This window comes from Procambarus clarkii, chromosome 48, assembly GCF_040958095.1.
Source record: "Procambarus clarkii isolate CNS0578487 chromosome 48, FALCON_Pclarkii_2.0, whole genome shotgun sequence".
Lineage (NCBI taxonomy): Eukaryota > Metazoa > Arthropoda > Malacostraca > Decapoda > Cambaridae > Procambarus > Procambarus clarkii.
In genome coordinates, this window is record NC_091197.1 from 36024304 (window position 1) to 36045438 (window position 21135).

The window sequence follows — 21135 nt, forward strand, 5'->3', positions numbered from 1 at the left end:
ATGTTAAGGGTGAGTTTGTTGGCAATTAGCCAAAGATGGACTTTATTTAGCTCAGTATTTACTGTGGCATTTAGAGCAAGGGGGTCAGGACTGGAGTAAATGAAGGTTGTGTTGTCAGCAAATAGAATTGGTTTGAGGTGTTGGGAGGCATTTGGAAGGTCATTAATGTAGATGAGAAAGAGGAGAGGGCCAAGTATGCTGCCCTGAGGAACAACGATGTTGATGGGTAGGGTGGGAGAAATTGAATTATTCACAGAAACATACTGGAGCCTGTCAGTAAGGTAAGATTTGAGGTATTGCAAGGAGTGTCCTCCGACTCCATAATGATGTACTTTAAGAAGAAGGTTTTGGTGGTTGACAGTGTCAAAAGCCTTATGCAGGTCCACAAATAACCCAACAGGGAACTCATTTTTATCAAGAGCTGCATGAATCAAGTTAATCGTACTAATAAGTGCATCGTTAGTGCTTTTTTGGGGTCTGAAGCCATATTGACAAGAGCTAAGTATATTGTGTTTGGCTAGATAAGAGTAAAGCTGCTTGTAGATTAGTTTTCAAATATTTTTGACAAGTTAGGCAGGATTGATATGGGTCTGTAGTTGTTATCATCTGTGAGATCACTACATTTGTGGACAGGGATTACTCTCACTTTTTTTCAGAATATCTGGAAAGGTTTGGAGTTCAAGTGACTTGTTGAAGAGCAAAGCAATAGCAGGGGCTAAAGATCTGGAGGCTTTTCTGGGGGGGAGCCCCGTCGGCTCCCCGGAGCTTTACCGGCTGATATGCTAATGTCAGACTTTGGCATCAGTCATGTGTATGGAGTTCTAGGGCCTACCGGAGACCACAGCCAGAACCTGGCCCCCTCAGAGAGGCAAGGGGAGCAATGGCCTATAGAAACCCCCGTGTGGTAATAAGCATTTTATGTCTGCCATCGACCAGGTCAAGCATCCAGAAAGGTAAGCATTCCAAAACTCTTCAACAGAAAACAAGGAAACTAGTATGACGTCATACGTCACCGCGCAGCTGTCTGCGCAGCTCCCCCCTCCCCGGGAGGGGGAAGGGGGAGCCCCAGACCTCCCACACCGGCTATCCACCCATCAGTTCTTTGGCTGATGCTATAGGCACCAGTTATGTTTTCCGGCTCCAGTGGTTGTTTCAGCACTGTACCTAGAGTGTGGTGCCTGTTTTCTAGGTGGTGCGTGAGCAGGGAGTGATTCTCCAGTACTCGGGCTGCATGCGCCTAGGGTTCCCTTCCCTAGGTGCCCTGTAAGTACTGCCCTTGGGACTTGGGGCCGCCTTCCACAAGTTCCTTGGGTCCTGCCCCAGCTTGGCCATTTACTGCTTGGATTTCGGCCGCTCTTTGTGTGCTTGGGTGTTCTGCATATTATAGCTTTGGCCTAACAAAAGTCGTGAACAATTTCTTTAGTATATCGCCATTCATGTATTTAAAAGCAATTCTGAAGTTAGAAAGCGTGGCATAGGCTCCTCGCACAATATTCTTTATGTGGTCCTCAGGTGATAGTTTTCTATCTTGAACCACCCCTAGATCTCTTTCTTTATCAGAATTCTTTAAAGATTTCTCACATAATATATAGGTTGTGTGGGGTCTATGTTCTCCTATTCCACATTCCATAACATGGTATTTATTAACATTAAATTCCATTTGCCAAGTGGCGCTCCATGTACTTATTTTGTCCAGGTCTTCTTGAAGGGCATGACAATCATCTAAGTTTCTTATCCTTCCTATTACCTTAGCATCATCAGCAAACATGTTCATATAATTCTATATACCAACTGGTAGATCATTTATGTAGACAATAAACATCACTGGTGCAAGAACTGAACCCTGTGGTACTCCACTTGTGACATTTCTCCAGTCCGATACATTGCCTCTGATCACAGCCCTCATTTTTCTATCAGTCAGAAAATTTTTCATCCATGTTAGAAGTGTACCTGTCACTCCTCCAATATTTTCCAGTTTCCAGAACAACCTCTTAAGTGGAACTCTGTCGAAAGCCTTTTTTAGGTCCAGATAGATGCAGTCAACCCAACCATCTCTTTCCTGTAATATCTCTGTTGCTCGATCATAGAAACTGAGTAAATTCAAAAGTGTGTGTACGTGTGTGTGTAATTACCTAAGTGTAATTACCTAAGTGTAGTTACAGGATGAGAGCTACGCTCGTGGTGTCCCGTCTTCCCAGCACTCTTTGTCATATAACGCTTTGAAACTACTGACGGTCTTGGCCTCCACCATCTTCTCACTTAACTTGTTCCAACCGTCTACCACTCTATTTGCGAAGGTGAATTTTCTTATATTTCTTCGGCATCTGTGTTTAGCTAGTTTAAATCTATGACCTCTTGTTCTTGAAGTTCCAGGTCTCAGGAAGTCTTCCCTGTCGATTTTATCAATTCCTGTTACTATTTTGTACGTAGTGATCATATCACCTCTTTTTCTTCTGTCTTCTAGTTTTGGCATATTTAATGCTTCTAACCTCTCCTCGTAGCTCTTGCCCTTCAGTTCTGGGAGCCACTTAGTAGCATGTCTTTGCACCTTTTCCAGTTTGTTGATGTGCTTCTTAAGATATGGGCACCACACAACAGCTGCATATTCTAGCTTTGGCCTAACAAAAGTCATGAACAATTTCTTTAGTATATCGCCATCCATGTATTTAAATGCAATTCTGAAGTTAGAAAGCATTGCATAGGCTCCTTGCACAATATTCTTTATGTGGTCCTCAGGTGATAGTTTTCTATCTAGAACCACTCCTAGATCTCTTTCTTTATCAGAATTCTTTAAAGATTTCTCACATAATATATAGGTTGTGTGGGGTCTATGTTCTCCTATTCCACATTCCATAACATGACATTTATTAACATTAAATTCCATTTGCCAAGTGGTGCTCCATATACTTATTTTGTCCAGGTTTTCTGTACTTGTGTGTGTGCGTGTGTGTGTTTGTGTGTATACTCACCTAGTTGTGGTTGTGAGGGTTGAGCTCTGGCTCTTTGGTCCCACCTCTCAACTGGCAATCAACTGATGTACAGATTCCTGAGCCTACTGGGCTCTATCATATCTGCATTTGAAACTGTGTATGGAGTCAGCCTCCACCACATCACTGCCTAATGCATTCCATCTATTAACTACTCTGACACTGAAAAAGTTCTTTTAAACATCCCAGTGGCTCATTTGGGTACTAAGTTTCCACCTGTGTACTCTTGTTCGCCTACCACCCGTGTTAAACAGTTTATCTTTATGTACCCTATCAATTGCTCTGAGAATTTTGTAGGTAGTGATCATGTCTCCCCTTACTCTTCTGTCTTCCAGTGTCATGAGGTGCATTTCTCGCAGCCTGTCCTCGTAACTCATGCCTCTTAGTCCTGGGACTAGCCTATTGGCATACCACTAAACTTTTTCAAGCTTCGTCTTGTGCTTGACAAGGTGTGTGTGTGTGTGTACTCACCTAGTTGTGTTTGCGGGGGTTGAGCTCTGGCTCTTTGGTCCCGCCTCTCAACCGTCAATCAACAGGTGTACAGATTCCTGAGCCTATCGGGCTCTGTCATATCTACACTTGAAACTGTGTATGGAGTCAGCCTCCACCACATCACTTCCTAATGCATTCCATTTGTCAACCACTCTGACACTAAAAAAGTTCTTTCTAATATCTCTGTGGCTCATTTGGGCACTCAGTTTCCACCTGTGTCCCCTTGTGCGTGTTCCCCTTGTGTTAAATAGACTGTCTTTATCTACCCTATCAATCCCCTTCAGAATCTTGAATGTGGTGATCATGTCCCCCCTAACTCTTCTGTCTTCCAGCGAAGTGAGGTTTAATTCCCGTAGTCTCTCCTCGTAGCAGGAGAGTGTGTGTGTGTGTACGTGTGTAACACACACGTACTTATGTGGTACGTGTGTACTACATAATTGTAAGGCGTTTGCTGAATTAGAAAAGTCGGCTAGCAGTCCACCCTTAACGACACAATTTACTCATTACATAAAATATACGTGGCTGTGCAACAGTGTGTGGGAATTGGGGAACTGTTGTGCATTCAGAGGACTGGTGAGGACCAACAATGACGTAGAAGGATGGCACCAGCGTCTGAATCAAAGGGCAGTGAGGGACAACTTGGCTTTATATATTTTAATCCCCTTACTGTACCGTGAGGCGTCCCTGGTAACCTTGCAATACCAACTGGTTTCTGATCAAAAACTAAAATCCAGTCGCCGCAAGGGCACTAAAGAGAAACAGGAACATTTGTGGAAGCTTTGGGACCGTTACGAGGAAAAACAGATAAGCACCTCACAGTTCCTCAAGGAATGTTCGCGTTTTATCCCAGGAAGTGCCTGAACTAGAATTAGAAAAAAGCAGTCTGTTTACTGGTTGTTATTTTACTTAAGTTAGTTGTAAATGATAATGTAAAAATAGCCACTGAGAACTGATGAGTTGGCCAAGACTTTTGCTCGTAAAGAGGGAATTGATTACAAACTTGGACTGCCTTTGAGCAGCCTGAGGACAGCAATATCCCAGGAACATCAACTAAATTTCGGAGACGAGGCAAAGTGAAATTCACACCAGTTACTCCATCTATCATCATTCTGTTATGCAGGAAGAACCGCAAGTTTATGGGTCATCCAATAATGTTAGCAGACTTCTAGATGTTACCACTGCTAGGCTTAGGCTCGGCTACAAGTACCTCTGGGAGTTTGTAACATCTGCTGATGTAGATTTGACTAAATGTAAACTCTGTCAGCAGAACTATTCGCATACTTTGCGTCATTATATAATGGAATGTGAAAAAATTGCGGAATTTAGAGATAACACCATCAATAGTGTCCAAGAAATGTGTAAGTACTTCATTCATAATGATGTGCTGCTTGAAATCTTAGCGAAGTATCCAAAATTTGCTTACTGTAGGTAATGCATGCACATGACTGTAAAGCTGCCGCCCAGTTGGGTGGGTGTGCAGCAAGACTAGTAACTGTGTGACTCACCATAGATGTAAAGTGCCTTGTATAGTGACTGTTGTGAGCCTCTTGTTGATCACTTGTGACACAAAGATTATTGATGTGTGTATTTATGTAGGTGATTAGATATGTATGTGTATGTATATATGTATACGTATATATGTATACGTATATATGTGTGCGAACAAGCCTGAATGGTCCCCAGGACAATATGCAACACTTCTGGGGAGTGAGTTTTCAGTTGTATATATGTGTGTATATATATATATATATATATATATATATATATATATATATATATATATATATACAGGCATACCTCAGAATGCGAGTTAAATCCGTTCCTGGAGACGCCTCGCCTTCCGAAAACTCGCATTCCGAAGTTAATTTCCCCATAAGAAATAAAGGGAAATGAATTAATCCGTTCCTGACTATCCCAAAAACCCCACATCAAACTAAATTTTTATACCTAATTCATCTAAATAAACCTACAAAACTATGTTCCAGTTATTACTTACCTTACTGTCGAGTGCTGTAGGCGTATGGAAGATGGTGAGGAGGGGGGAGGAGGAGAGGAGTTACTGTTTGGAAGGGGAGTCCCCTTCCATAATCACATCAGGCAGTGAGGACCTTTCTGGTGTGCTCTCCCTGGGACGTTTAACCTGAGTGCCACTAGGTCCTGGTTGAGGCTCACTGCTCGATTTCTTCACCAAATATTTGTCCATGGAAGCTTGCTTTTCCCTTCTTCGCAAGCTCTCTCTGTAGTAAGGCATCACATTGTCATTGAAAAGATTAAGACAACGGCCTACTACAGCTTTGTCTGGGTGAGTATGTTCAATAGTTGTTTGAATCTCTTCCCACATCTGACACACCTTCTTAATTACTGCAGAAGGGACATTCGCTGGTGCTGCTGCCACCACCTCCTCCTCCACTGCAGAATCATTCGCTGCTGTGTTGGCTTGCTGTTCCTGTTGAAGGGCTAGGAGTTCTTCGGTGGTCAGTTCTTCGTTGTGTTCTTCCACCAACTCCTCCACATCATCACCATCCAATTCCAAGCCCATTTTCTGGCCTAGACTAACAATTTCCTCAACAATAGGCGCATCATTTATAGGCTCAAACCCCTCAAAGTCTAGTTCTCTCACACCTTCAGGCCACAATTTTCTCCAGCCAGAGATCAGGGTTCTTTGAGTCACTTCTTGCCAGGCTTTGTCAACGAGTTTTAAAGCACTAAAAATGTTAAAATGCTCTCTCCAGAACTCTTTGAGGGTGAGGTTTGTGGCTTCAGTCACTTCAAAACATTTCCGGAAAAGTGCCCTTTCATACAGTTTCTTAAAATTCGCTATGATTTTCTGGTCCATAGGCTGAATTAGAGGAGTGGTGTTAGGAGGAAGGAATTTAACTGTGAGGAATTTATTGTATTGAGGCATCAAATCATCTTCCAAGCCTGGAGGATGAGCAGGAGCATTGTCAAGGAGAAGCACGGCTCTGAGTGGCAATTGTTTCTCCTGCAGATATTTTTCTATGGCAGGGCACAGCACTTCATTCACCCACTCCGAAAAAATAAGCCTAGTCACCCATGCTTTTTTATTAGACTTCCACATCACAGACAAACGGGTTTTCTGCACATTATACTGTTTGAAAACCCTTGGATTTTCAGAATGATACACTAGCAAGGGTTTAATTTTTAAATCGCCACTCGCATTTGAACACAGCACAAGCGTAAACCTATCTTTCATAGGCTTGTGTCCAGGGAAGGATTTTTCCTCCTTGGTAATGTATGTCCTCTTAGGCATTCTTTTCCAAAACAGTCCTGTTTCGTCACAATTAAACACTTGTTGCGGTAGGTATCCCTCAGCCTGTGCAAACTCTTTAAATTCATCAATAAATCGTCCAGCGGCTGGTTTGTCTGAGCTGGCTGCCTCCCCATGCCTTGTAACACTATGGATACCACTTCTCTTTCTAAATTTTTCAAACCAGCCCCTGCTTGCCTTAAACTCTTTCTTATCTGCATCACTCGTTGCAGGGGTCTTCTTTAGAAGGTCTTCGTGCAACACCCTGGCTTTCTCAGAAATAATGGCCTCCGAAACACTATCACCCCTCAACTCCTTGTCGTGTATCCAAATTAATAACAACTTTTCCACTTCTTCAAGTATTTGTGGTCTTTGTGTCGTTAATGTTCTTACTCCTTTTGCCACATTAGCACTCATAATCTTATTTTTCTTCTTAAGTATAGTGCATATTGTTGATGTCGCTTTGTTGTACTGCCTACAAAGATCAACAACACGTGTACCGTTCTCATGCTTTCGAATGATCTCTTGTTTCTCCTCTATTGTCATCCTCACATGAGCTTTCTGGCCTTTATCCTTACCACTGGCTTTCTTGGGACTTATGGTGAGATATATAATAACAAATTGTATAGACAAATCACCAAAAATCCAACAAAACACTGAAAATTCACGACAAGAATTGATGTGGGGGTAGTCACTGCGCGCGAGACAATGGTGAACTGAGGGGCAGCGGGGCAGAGGGGCGACGATCGCCGAACGACCACGCGCTAGGTCGGCTGTACGCGTATCAACAAACTCGCGTTCAAACTCGACTCCCGAAGTAACCATCGCCTTCCGAGACAAATTTTTGGAGTAAATACACCTCGCCTTCCGAAAATCTCGCATACAGGGACAATCGCATTCCGAGGTACCACTGTGTGTGTGTGTGTGTGTGTGTGTCTATATATATATATATATATATATATATATATATATATATATATATATATATATATATATATATATATATATATATATATATATATATATATATATATATATATATATATATATATATATATATATATATATATATATATATATATATATATATATATATATATATATATATATATATATATATATATATATATATATATATATATATATATATATATATATATATATATATATATATATATATATATATATATATATATATATATATATATATATATATATATATATATATATATATATATATATATATATATATATATATATATATATATATATATATATATATATATATATATATATATATATATATATATATATATATATATATATATATATGTATACTTGTATGTATGAGAGTGTGTACATGTATATATAATATTAATAATTTTGTAACTAGCGTCACAAATTGTTATTTGCTTAGCTAAACGAACTAGAGGGTTCAGTTCCTGAACCGATTATGTGCCTCTGTAATCCTTTACACCACCGCCCACGGGATGGGTATGGGGTGCATAATAAAGAAAGAAATTGAATTGAATTGGTCTGATTAAGACTTTATGACCATGTAATCTATGTTTTGCTCCACTACTTACTGGTTGAGTATGGGGTGCATAACAAATAATAGCCTCCTTCGGGGGCGCCTTGTTTCTAAACGTGTTAGTCTTAAATCCTTTAATCTCAAATCTTGCTACAATGTACCTCTTAATATATGTTATGTACTCTCGCAACCCAATGTACCTTCTTGTATATAAATAAATAGATTTCAACTGTAAGGGGGTATGGTTTGCACCTTGTTATTCTAATAATGGATAAATAATTCTAATAATGGAAGCGCTAATTATATGAACAAGTGCCATGTATTTATTCAGACGAGAACAACAGCGAACACAAACCAGCACATATACGAACGGAATGGTTTGTATGTACAAACTTCTCAGTGAACAACGTTGTTTCTAGACCGGTATCCGAAATTGCAGTATACAACTTGACCAGTCCCCCCTAAGAGTCCATTTCGTACACAACCAACCTCGTACATTTAGAATTGGTACTGAAAAATTAAAGAGAGTTTTCTCGGTTGGCGCAGTTTGCCGCTGACCGAGAATACACGGTTGGCGCAGTTAAGTGGTTAAAATGTCAAAATATATAAGTACATACTATTATTTAGCAATGATAGTATCACAGAAGACCCCTGACTGTGATAAAAATGTCCAGGATTCTGATAATAACAGGATTGGTGTGATAATTAGTGCTGTAGTTGGAGGAGTAATATCTTGGTGGGGAGAGAGGTAGCTTCATACCTGGTTGATATCTGGTTGATGGGGTTCTGGGAGTTCTTCTACTCCCCAAGCCCGGCCCGAGGCCAGGCTCGACTTGTGAGAGTTTGGTCCACCAGGCTGTTGCTTGGAGCGGCCCGCAGGCCCACATACCCACCACAGCCCGGTTGGTCCGGCACTCCTTGGAGGAATAAATCTAGTTTCCTCTTGAAAATGTCCACGGTTGTTCCGGCAATATTTCTTATGCTTGCTGGGAGGACGTTGAACAACCGCGGACCTCTGATGTTTATCATCTGCTGACTGTTTGACCACCTTTTACTGTCTGGACTCACTGTACCAGCTTAGTCGTTCTCTACGGTGAACAATGCAGATACTTATATATAACGTCTGTATATAGTGAATAAAAGCAAAAAATAGTATGGTGGGAAGACAAGGTTGACGACTCATGTGAGATGAGGTAGGGAGGGAGTGGCAGCCAGTGGCGGGCTAGCTGGTGTGGGATGGTCACTCCTTGTAGCTGTTTGACTCAGCATACCAACTTAGTGATTCCTTATGGTGAACACAAATGTAGATACTTATACATAACATGTATATATAGTGCAATGACAGCAAAAGGAGTGTTGAGAGAAGCCATTTTAGTGAGGGAGGTGGCGACATCTGCATGACTTGTCATGCTGGGTAAGGGTAGCTACTATGCTCTTTGGGCACTATACCGCCTTAGTTGAACAGTTATGGTGAACAAAACATGTAGATACTTATATATAATGTGTGTATATAAGGTAATAACACCACAACAGTATACTTGAAGGAGGAATGTTGACCAGACCACACACTAGAAATTGAAGGGACGACGACGTTTCGGTCCGTCCTGGACCATTCTCAAGTCGATTGTGATGAGGACAGGTAGGGACAGGCATTAAATAGGCAAGTGAGAGCTGAGGAGGAAAGTCAGGTGTAGGGGATAGTAGTAATGAGAACTGCAGCAGGCCTATTGGCCCATACGAGGCAGCTCCTATTATAACCACCGAAGGAGATAGTAAAAAAATAGTATGGTGGGAAGACAAGGTTGACGACTCATGTGAGGTGAGGTAGGGAGGGAGTGGCAGCCAGTGGCGGGCTAGCTGGTGTGGGATGGTCACTCCTTGTAGCTGTTTGCTTCTATTACTATCTCCTTCGGTGGTTATAATAGGAGCTGCCTCGTATGGGCTAATAGGCCTGCTGCAGTTCTCATTACTACTATCCCCTACACCTGACTTTCCTCCTCAGCTCTCACTTGCCTATTTAATGCCTGTCCCTACCTGTCCTCATCACAATCGACTTGAGAATGGTCCAGGACGGACCGAAACGTCGTCGTCCCTTCAATTTCTAGTGTGTGGTCTGGTCAACATACTTCAGCCACGTTATTGTGACTCATGGCCTGCGTTGAAGGAGGAATGTTAGTGCATCTGACCCTGAACCAGTAACGATGGGAGGGAGGGAGGGAACATGAGTTGTGTGTGGCCACCTGTTACTGTCTGCTGTCCCCATACAAGATTAGTGATTCGCTATGGAGAACACAAATGTAGATACATATATATAATGTGCATATATAGTGTAATACCAGCAAAAGGAGTGTTGAGAGAAGCCATTTTGGTGAGGGAGGTGGCAACATCTACATGACTTGTCATGCTGGGTAAGGCGGTGGCTACTATGCTCTTTGGGCACTATACCGCCTTAGTTGAACAGTTATGGTAAACAAAACATGTAGATACTTAGATATATTGTGTGTATATTGGGTAATAACACCACAACAGTATACTTGAAGGAGAAATGTTAGTGCATCTGGTCTTGAACCAGTGACGATGCGAGGGAGGGAGCATGAATTGTGTGTGGCCACCTGTTACTGTCTGCACTCAAAATACCAGCTTAGTGGTTCACTATGGTTAACAAAACATGCAGAAACATATATAACCTGTGTAAATAGTGTAATAACAGCAAACTATTTGTTTGTTTTATGAATATAATAACTGAATCACTAATATGATTACAAGACTTTTGAGTATAGCAATGATTCACACATTTTATTATATATTTTTATCGCACTACACACTATTGAATAATATTACTGCAAAAAACTTAGAAAAAATCAATCAGAGACATTAAAATAATTAGGTAACAATATCTAAAATAATTAGGTAACAATATCTTTGTGGCAACTCCCGCCTCACAACGGGCGGAGCTGACAGCCTCCAGTACTTGCTCAGTCAGTGCCTCTTTCTGCGAGTTTGATTGCTGCTTGCTCGGTGTCCGAACCCGGAGATTTTCCCGCCGCTCCGCCTCTTCCCACAGATCGGACCAGTGTGTCACGTGGCTGGTTCGATCTTCTCCTCGAGTCTTCGCGTATGGTATTTTTGACTCGAGTTTATCATCATCTCTATGGTGATCAGGTGGCTTCCTTGTTAGTGTCCCACCTGCGGGCTTCATCTCTGCGGCAGTATGAAGTGGCGGTGGTGCTGGCGGAGCCGCTTCAGCTCGCTTTCGGTATTGATGTTACGTCTGTGCAGTTTCGCAAGCTGTCTCAGGTGTTGTTTCACTTACGGCCTGCTCATGCCTGCCTGAGCCGTCCTGGTCTTTGGACAGAGTGCTCTCCCATCTTTCTTCTCCTCAGTTTGTTGTGGCCCCTTTGGTTCCAGATTGTTTTTCAAAGACTCTTTTTTCCTATTGGCATTAGCCTCTGGGGGTCAGGTTGGTGAGCTTCATGCTCTCCTCCGGCGCAGGGGATTCTGCTCTTTCGGTTGGGGCGATCGGTTTGTTCGTCTGCAGCCTTCTCCTTTTCTGGCATAGAATGAGACTGCTGCTTTCTGGAGGGGTCCCTGAGTTGTTGATGCTTGGTTGGTTAGGCCGGTGGTGCATCATGTTTTGTGTCCGGTTGCGGCTTTCAGCCGTTATTTGTTATTTGCGCGCCACAGCTTTTCTGTCCGTGAACACGCTTTGGGTTGATCCGGTTTCCCTTCATGCCTGTTAGCGGGTACAGGTCTCCCAGGTCATCTGCAGGGTTATTAAGGCTAGCCAGCCTGTGGTCTATCCCCGTGCCCATGACGTTCGCAAGTTCGCGGCTCTTGCCGCCGTCTTTGGCAATATGTCTTGGGCTGATATTCAGACGCGGGGATTTTGGCGGTCGAACACAGCCCTGGCTTCTCGTTACCTTAACCTATATAACATATGATGCTTTATCGCATCATATGATGCTTTAACCGACTTGCAGTAAATTGCGCATCACATCATATGATGCTTTGGAGTACTACGCAAGATTTAAATGGCCCGTGGATACACGGGGTTAACCACACCTTCATCAGGGCTCTTGTAAACAGACGCCATTTAAAAAAAAAATCGTGGGCCAAATTCCCAGGTGTTAGGGGCCTCAGTATTGAGTGAGCTACCAAGCTTGACGCACGCAGCATGAGCTCACAGCACTGCTGCTGAGCTTGTGACCACAGCATCGCCTAAAAATGCCATAATATACTTGTTAATGCTATTACGTAGCGATGATATTATTACAGAAGACCCCTGACTGTGATAAAACTGACCAGGGTTCTGATAATAGTAGGATTGTGGTGATATTTAGCGCTGTGCTCCGTGGAGGGAGGAGTAATGCTGTGGGAGGGAGGGTAGTGGCATTGTCTTCTGACTGTGTGCAGCCATCTTTTATTGACTGCACTCACCATACTAGCTTAGTGGTTCGCTATGGTGAACACAAATGTAGATACTTATATATAATGTGTGTATAGAGGGTATAAACAGCAAGTGGAGTAGGTTGGGAGCCGCCATTTTGGTGAGGCCGGTGGCGTCGTCTGCACGACTTATCATGTTGTTTACTGGTGACCACTATGGTCTTTGGGCACCATACCAGTTTGCTTGTACAAGTATGGTGAATAAAACAGGTAGATACTTATATATAATATGTGTATATAGCATAATAACACCACAAACAGTATTGTTGGAGTGCGCCTATATAAATATTAGTGTGCCTGGCCTTGAGGGCGGCAGCCATCAGCTGATTGTGTGAGTAGCTACGTCTTTGTGTCTTTACTCACCATACAAGCTTAGATGTACAGTTATAGTGAACAAAACATGTAAATACTTATATATAACGTCTGTATATAAAAGCAAAAACAGTATGGTGGGAGGAGAATGATGGCAAGTCAGGTGAGGTGAGGGAGGGAGGGAGTGGCAGCCAGTGGCGGGCTGCCACTGCCACTCAGCATACCAACTTAGTGGTTCGTTATGGTGAACATGAATGTAGATACTTATATATATCGTCTGTATATTGTGAATAAAAGCAAAAACAATATGGTGGGAGGAGAATGTGGGCAAGTGAGGTGTTGAGGGAGGGAGTGAGTGGCTGGCTGGTGTGTGGCGGTCACTCCTCATTACTTTTTGACTCATAATAGCAACTTAGTGGTTCGTTATGGTGAACAAAACATGCAGATACTTATATATAACCTGTGTATATAGTGTAATAACCGACAAAGTATTTGTTCACTGTTTGATGAACATAATTGAATCAACAATATGCACACCATATTTTTGAGTACAGCGATGATTCACTCATTTTATTATATAAATATATCACACTACACACTATTGAATAATATTACAGCAAAAAAAAATATGAAAAATTAATCGGAGACATTGAAATAATTAGGTAATTATCTCTTTGTGGCAACTCCGGCCTGACAGCTGGCGAGCAACAGACCGCCTGGGACGCATGCTGATTCAGCGCCTGTTTTTTGCCAGACTTCCCCACCCTATAGCGGGCATATATGCCACTTACGAGTTTTTTTTATTATTTTTCCCATGATCAGTGAACACAAATTAACAGGAAGAAAGATTATTTTTTTTTTTTTTTTTTTTTTTTTTTTTGTATGCGCCTGTGGGTGTGAAATGGTATATAGCCATGCACCATTTAAGGGTTAAGTCCCTGGGCCCAGTCTGGCCTGTATCTCTTTGGGTCGGCAGATACAGCCAGTTGTCTTGACTTCGGGTTGAGGAGTGAGCAGTAACCGCCTCCCGGGTAAGTCCCTCTTTTTCCTCTGTGGGTATTTAGCTCCATGGAGCTGTAGGGGCTCCCCCCTTCCCCCCAGAAAACCAGTGTTGAATGTAATGAAATGCCATTTTCTGGATGAGACCCGGAGGCTCTCCAGCATCCCTCCCTCCCTCCAGTCGGCGGTTTTTTGCGTGTTTTGACATCCAGCTTCAGAACTGGGGTGTGGATCGCCGGTGCGGTAGGTCTGGGGCTCCCCCCTTCCCCCTATTGGGGAGGAGGGAGCTGTGCAGACGGCGGCACAGCAACAGGTGATGTCATACTAGTTTGCTCGTTTTTGTTTGGGGGAGTTCTATCCACGTGTTCGACTTTTGGAAGCAATATTTTCACCAGAATAGGGATTTGTTTTGGGATGCTTACCTTTCTGGGAGCGTGACCCAGTCGATGGCAGACATAGAATGCTTCCAACCACACTGGGTGCTTCAATAGGTCATTGCTCCCCTTGCCTCTCTGAGGGGGCCAGGTTCTGGCCATGGTCCCCGGTAGGCCCAAAGAACTCCATACACATGACTGATGTCAAAGTCTGACATTAGCATATCAGCCTGGATAGCTCCGGGGAGCCTCCGGGTCTCACCCAGAAAATGGCGTGTCATTACATTCAACAGTTTTTTTGCAGTAATAGTATTCAAAAGTGTGTAGTGTGATATACTTATATAATAAAATGTGTGAATCATCGCTAAACTCAAAAGTATGGTGTGCATATTAGTGATTAAATTATTATGTTCATAAGACAATAAACAGTTTTGCTGTTGTTATACTATATAAATAGGTTATGTATAAGTATCTGCATGTTTTTTTCACCATAACAAACCACTAAGTTAGTATGATGAGTCAATTCAACAATGAGTGGCAACCACACAACTGCCAGCAAATGCCACCTCTTTCCCTCCCTGAACAACACCTCACTTGCCAACACTCCTCCTCCCACCATACTGTTTTTGCTTTTATTCACTATATACAGATATTATATATAGGTATCAACATGTTTTGTTCACTATAACTGTACAATTAAGCTGGTATGGTGAGTTCAGACAATACCAGGTCGCCACACAAAATCAGCTGATGCTCCCTCCCTCCCTCCCCGCGCTCCTTCAAGGCCAGACGCAATAACATTCCATCTCCAATCATACTGTGGTGTTATTACACTATATACACACATTATATATCAGTATCTACATGTTTTATTTATCATAGTTGTACAACTAAGCTGTTATGATACCCAAACAGCATGGTGGCCACCCTATGCAGCATGACAAGTCATGCAGACAACACCACCACCCTCACCAAAATGGCTCCTCCCAACATACTCCTTTTGCTGTTATTACACTAATACACACATTATATATAAGTATCTACATTTGTGCTCACCATAGAGAACCACTGAGCTGGTATGGTGAGTGCAGACAATAACAGGTGGCCACACAGAGTCAGAAGACGACGCCATCTCTCTCCCTCCTTCAGCATTACACCTTCCATCATGCTACGCACAGTACTAATTATCACAATCCTGCTATTATCAGATTCCTAGTCATTTTGTTCACAGTCAAGGGGGGGGGATCTTCTGTAATACTATAATTGCTTAATAATAACAGTTACATATATATTTTGACATTTTTAGATGATGCTGTGTTCACGAGCTGACCAGTAACACTGTTAGTTCATGCTGTATGCGCCAGCCATGGTTGCTCTCTCAGTACTGAGGCTCTGGCACTCGGGAATGTTGCTCACAATTTTTTTTAAATGGCATCTGTTTACAAGAGCCCTGATGAAGCTGATGTGAACCCTGTGTAGCCACGGGACTGTTAAATCTTAAGTGGTACTCCTAACTATACATAGATGTGGTGAGCAGTTCCGCTAGTTATTCACCCAAGCTATAGATGTATTACCCAGATTATGTTTAAGGCAGCCGCATCACATGAAGTAATAGCTTCCAGGGGTTAAACTAATGATAACCGCATTACCCTGTATATCAACATGTGATGATAACCGCTCTGTAGGGGTTAAGGATTATTTTATAAAATTGTTTTGAGAGATATACTGTGATAAGGTGAGCCCACCCTTGATTGTAAATGAAGCAGTTATGCTATTTTCATTTTATTTTACTTTAACAGGTGACACAGGAAGACTTGGAACAGTACTACCGTGAGAATGAACACAATATACCGAAGCTAGAAAGATTTTTTCTCCTTCGTGCATCTCTGGCTCCTGTGGTAGAAGGACTGATTCTTCTCGACAGACTGGCTTACCTCAGAGAGCAGGTAACTTATTGAAGTATCCTAGTGTTCAATTTCTAAATGAAGTATTTTGGTTTTATTCTAGTAGTATGTTAAATTTTGCCTAAATGGATAGAAAACAAGTATTGTACAGAAGAGCAGAATTTTAAAACATACTTTTCTGGGGAGAGCCCCTATGGCTCCCCGAAGCTATCCATGGCTGATAGGATACCCTAACTATTTTGCATCAATGTGGATGGAGTTCTAGGTTTACCGGGGACCACGAGCGAGAACCTAGCCCCTCACAGAGGCACGAGGAGCAATGGCCCATAGAAATGCACATGTGATTTGGAGAATTCTATATCTGCCATCGACCGGGACAGGCACCCAGAAAGGTAAGTGCCACAAAACCAGCCCTTATTCTGATTAACAACGAAAATCGTCAAACGAGTGGACAGAACTCCCCAAAAGAAAAATGAGCAAACAAGCATGATGTCACACGAGCCACGCCACATGTCTGTGCAGCTTCCCCCCTCCCCAGGAGGAGGAAAGGGGAGCCCCAGACCCCTCCATCAGCGATCCCCACCCCAGTTCCTTGGCTGATGGGATTGTGCATAGTAGTGTGGCTCCAGCTCCAGTCTTCTCTCAGTGCTGCTCTTATGGTGGTCGTGTGAGCTGGGAGTATTATTCTCAGGTACTAGGGCTGCATGTGCTTAGGGTCACCTTCCCTGAGTGCCCTGTAAGTACCGCCCTTGGGGCTTGGGGTTGCCTTCCAGAAGTCACCTTGGGTCTACCTCTGTTGGCCTTTCACTGCTTGGCATTGGGCCACCCCGAGTGTTAGGGGGGTTTCCTCCATTGTTTGCCTTGGGGTAAGTGGTAATTGTTGTACTGGTGGGGGTGCGGTGTACTGCGTAGCTAGTTTTCGCCTATAACAGCGGCTGGCTCTGTTCCCTCTGGGTACGTTGTCCACTTGCGTAGTTTTTCTTTTCTTTTTTGTTTTTGCCTGGTGGGGGGTCTGCCTTGTGTTCTCCCACCCTCCTTATATTAGGGTCATTTTGTGTGGTGGCACCCCCTGCTTCGCCCTCGTGAGTGGACACATCCCCTGGGTTCAGCTTTTATTAGTTTGCTTGGGAGTTTGGGGTGCCGGTTAGCAGTACCCTGCCTGGGATAACCCTTAGCAGACCCAGTCTAAGGGCCCTGGGAAACCCCGCAGGGGAGGGGGTCTCTCTCCTCCAAAGGAGGAGACTCTTGTGTCCCCTCTCGATTTGTGCGAGTTTGAGGGTTGCTCTGTTCCCTTGTCTCAGCGACATTCATTCCCTGGAAACACAAACCGAATCTTTCTCTATTTTCTGCATGTTACAACTTGTAATAAAGTTGTTACATCTTGGCTTAACGTGTTTATGACGTATTAGAACGTTCTTACAACTTGCTATATTGGTTGTTATAACTGGTTAGGTGTTAAAACTTGTTCGAACGTTGTACCAACGTTGTAGTTTTGGTGTGTGTTTGGCGGGTTGTTATTGCCTCCGTCATGCTGCCTGTTGGGTTGGTGACACATTCGACCCTGAGTCCTGTAAGCTGTGTTGCTTGTTAGTGACTCAGTTCAACCAGACTGACGACGATTTGCTTCGGGTGCAGGCAGCGTGTTGCAAGGTAGGTTTAGGTTTTTAAAATGCGCTTGGGTTGTCGCTTCCCAGGACACCCTGAGGCTGCCCTGCTTTGTCTATAGGGACTCAGAGTTGGGGGTGTTGGTCACTTCGGCCTTGGTTCCGTCTGTGCCCCCCCTCGTTCTTCCCCTTCGGTGGTTCATTTGGTCGCCCCCACCCCCCCACCCTGCTTCTGGCCCCTAAGTGTCTGAAGGCTTCGGGGTCGGGGCAGGGCTTAGAGGTTTCTGAGACTCGGGCAGTTTTGGGGGTTGCCTCATTTAGGGTGGCTGCGAAGGCATTAGAGTCTGTTCCTCTAGCTGATGCTCCGAGGTCTGACCAGTGGGCCTCTTCCCTTCCAGCTCTTTCGGCTGCCCCGGTTTTTTCTTGTGAGGCCGGGGCTTTGGAGGACGACTCGGCTCCGGAGCCTGGTGTGGAGGTTCTCGGGGTTGGGGAGGATCTGACTTGGGGGCATTGGGCTCAATTGGACCCCGCCTGGATTTTCCGTCCTTCTGAGTGGAGCTTACTGTTGCAAGGAGTGGGGTTTTCTTCCCCCCCCCCCCCTCTGCGTACGATTTGGACATGGGTTCTGCTCCTCCACGAGTTCGGTTCCATGTCCCTGTGGATTCTTCGGTTCCGTCTTTCCGGAGGTTTTTGTCTTCCCGCATCTCGCCGCCTGAGGTGCAGTCGGCCATTGCAGCTTACCTCCTGCGTGACCCAGAGTACGCCTCCATAATGGATCCTTCTTCATTCAGGTTTGGATCGTCGTGTCCTTACTGGGTGCGTTAGAGGTTCCGGGGTCGTCCTGGCTTGCCGACTGCCCATTGTTTTCGTTGGATGCTTGGGACTCATTCTGTCGAACCTGCACGTTTGAGTGGCGCAAGGTGTTGACAGTGGTCCAGGTGTACCTGGGGGGGGCAATTTTGAGCATCTTAATGAGTGCCTTTTCGCTCCTGCCCTTTTGCGGGATGTTGATGCAGTTCAGCTTCATGTGCAGGTTCCTCCCCTGTTGGCTGTGCTTGTGGCTGAGGACTTCAGCGCTCGTGGCTTTTTGGCTTCGGTTACTGCGTTTTTTTTTTCTTCCTTGAGCTGTCTTCAGATTGGCTTGCGGAGGATATAGAGGCGCTTGGGGTCGTTCCTGGGTCTGGCGCCTTGGTCTCGGCTGCTCGTGCGTCGCTGCTCTTTTGAAGCTGTTTGCACCGATCCTGCGAGAGGCGTTGCTGCGTTTTTTTGCTGCGCGTTTCGCGTGTCGACAAGCGGTCCTTGATTCCTCCTTGAAATCCACTTGGGCCCTGGTTCTTAGATTGTCTTCTTCTTTTTGTCCTCTGCTTTTTTTGAGGCCTCTGCGGTTGAGCATTATATTCAGGCGGCTTCTTCCACTTGCCGCCCTATGTCTGATTTGTTGGTGCTCCAGTGGAACTGGGAGGGTTCCTTCCCGGTAGGGTCGTGCCAGGGCTCGCGATTCTCGCGACGGAATCGCGAGCCCGGGCTCCTATTGGAGCCAGGAGCGCCTGGCTCCTATTGGAGCTGGGCGCTTGGATGGTATCCCTGGACCACATGGATGTGTATTGGCATGTCCCTATTCATCTGGGGTTCAGGGACTGGCTCGGTTTTTTGTGGGGCATCAGGCTTACCGCTTTTGTTGCCTCCCTTTCAGGTTGAATCTGGCACCTCGCGTGTTCACACGCCTTACCCGGGTTGTGGTGGCCCGTCTGCATATTTTAGGTGTTTGGGTGTTGGCTTACCTCGACGACTGGCTGGTTTGGGCTCCCAGTCGGTCCACGTGTCTGCTCGCCAGGGATTTGGTGCTTTCCCAGCTTGCTGGGTTCGGGTTCATGGTGAACTGGAAGAAGTCCTGTCTGGTTTTCTCCCAGGGTCGGAACTAGCTGGGTCTTGTGTTGGACTCTCGGACCGCTTCCTTGTCTCTTCCTCCGGCGTCTCTCCTTTGGCTGCGGTCTCGCCTGTGCCTGTTTCTGGGGGCTCCCGGGTCACCCGGCGGTTGCTCGAGGGTCTGTGCGGGAGTCTGAACTTTGCGATGTTGGACTACCCGCCGGGTCGGGTTTGGCTTCATTGGCTGTTCTGGTTCCTTCGGGGACGTCTCTTCCGCCTCTCGTGCGATCGCTGGGTTCACGGGCCGTCCCCCGGGGCCTTTGTGTCGGCTGCTGCACCTCTGGCTTCCTCTTCATATTTTTTTGGGATTCTGTGCCATGGTGCCTTCCCGAGCCCTTGCTCGATGTCACAGACGTGTCGTCTCTTGGCTGGGGCTTTGTGACCAGTGCTCACCAGGCCGGCCAGGGGTGGTGGGGTCCTTCCTTCCATCGGGTCCACAGCACGGTACAGGAGTTCGTGGCAGTGTTGTTTGCACTTAGGAGGGTTACCAGCAGATCGACGATCCGGCTCCATTCAGACTGCTTCCCGGTTGTTTATTGCCTAAACCAAGGAGGTTCGATGCAGTCCTTGGCTCGTTGTGGTTGATCGCTTTGGGTGACTCATCTGCTGAGTTCTCGTGGGTTTGGCTCTTCTGGCGGTTTATGTCCGGGGAGTGTCCAACGTCCTGGCGTACGGCCTGACGTTCGTTAGTTCCCCTGTCCACGGAATGGACGGTCGGCGCCGACTCATTCAGTTGGCTCAGCCAGACGTTCGAGTGCCCAGAGATGGATCTCTTCGCGTTGGCATGGTCGAGGCGTCTTCCGGTCTATGTGGCGCCCTTCTCCCTGACTGCGAGGCTGTTGGGATCGACGCCTTTCAGCAGGACTTGTCGAGGTGGGGGTTCCTGTACCTCTTTCCCCCAGTTCACCTGTTTCTCCAGGTCCTGGCTCGCTTGGAGACTTACCAGAGTCAAGAAGTCCTCTTGGCCATGTGGTGGCCGGCCTAGCAATGGTTTCAGGCGCTGCTTGCCCGGTGTCCTAACCCGGAGGTTTTTCCGCGGCTCCGCCTCTTTCAAGAGATCGCCCCAGTCCGGTACGAGACCTGTTCGCTCTTCTCCGCAAGTCTTTGTATTTGGTGTTTTTGACTCGTGTTTATCACCATCTCTATGGTGATCAGGTATCTTCCTTGCTGGTTTCCCACCTGCGGGCTTCCTCTCAGCGGCAGTATGAGATTTCCTGGTGGTCCTTCCTGTTCTTTTCGTTCTTTCTTCGTTGCTCTTCGCTTTCGGTTCGGGTGGTGTTGTCCTTTCATTC

General features: G+C 45.0%; 1 protein-coding gene across 1 annotated transcript in view; it reads left to right on the forward strand.

Moving 5' to 3' along the window:
• Positions 1 to 21135, forward strand: part of LOC123764818 (probable methyltransferase-like protein 25) — a 239851-nt gene that overhangs the window by 153521 nt on the left and 65195 nt on the right. The window contains exon 6 of the mRNA XM_069302696.1: positions 16209 to 16355. Coding sequence (XP_069158797.1) covers positions 16209 to 16355 — 147 coding nt within the window. The remainder of the gene's footprint in view (positions 1 to 16208; positions 16356 to 21135) is intronic.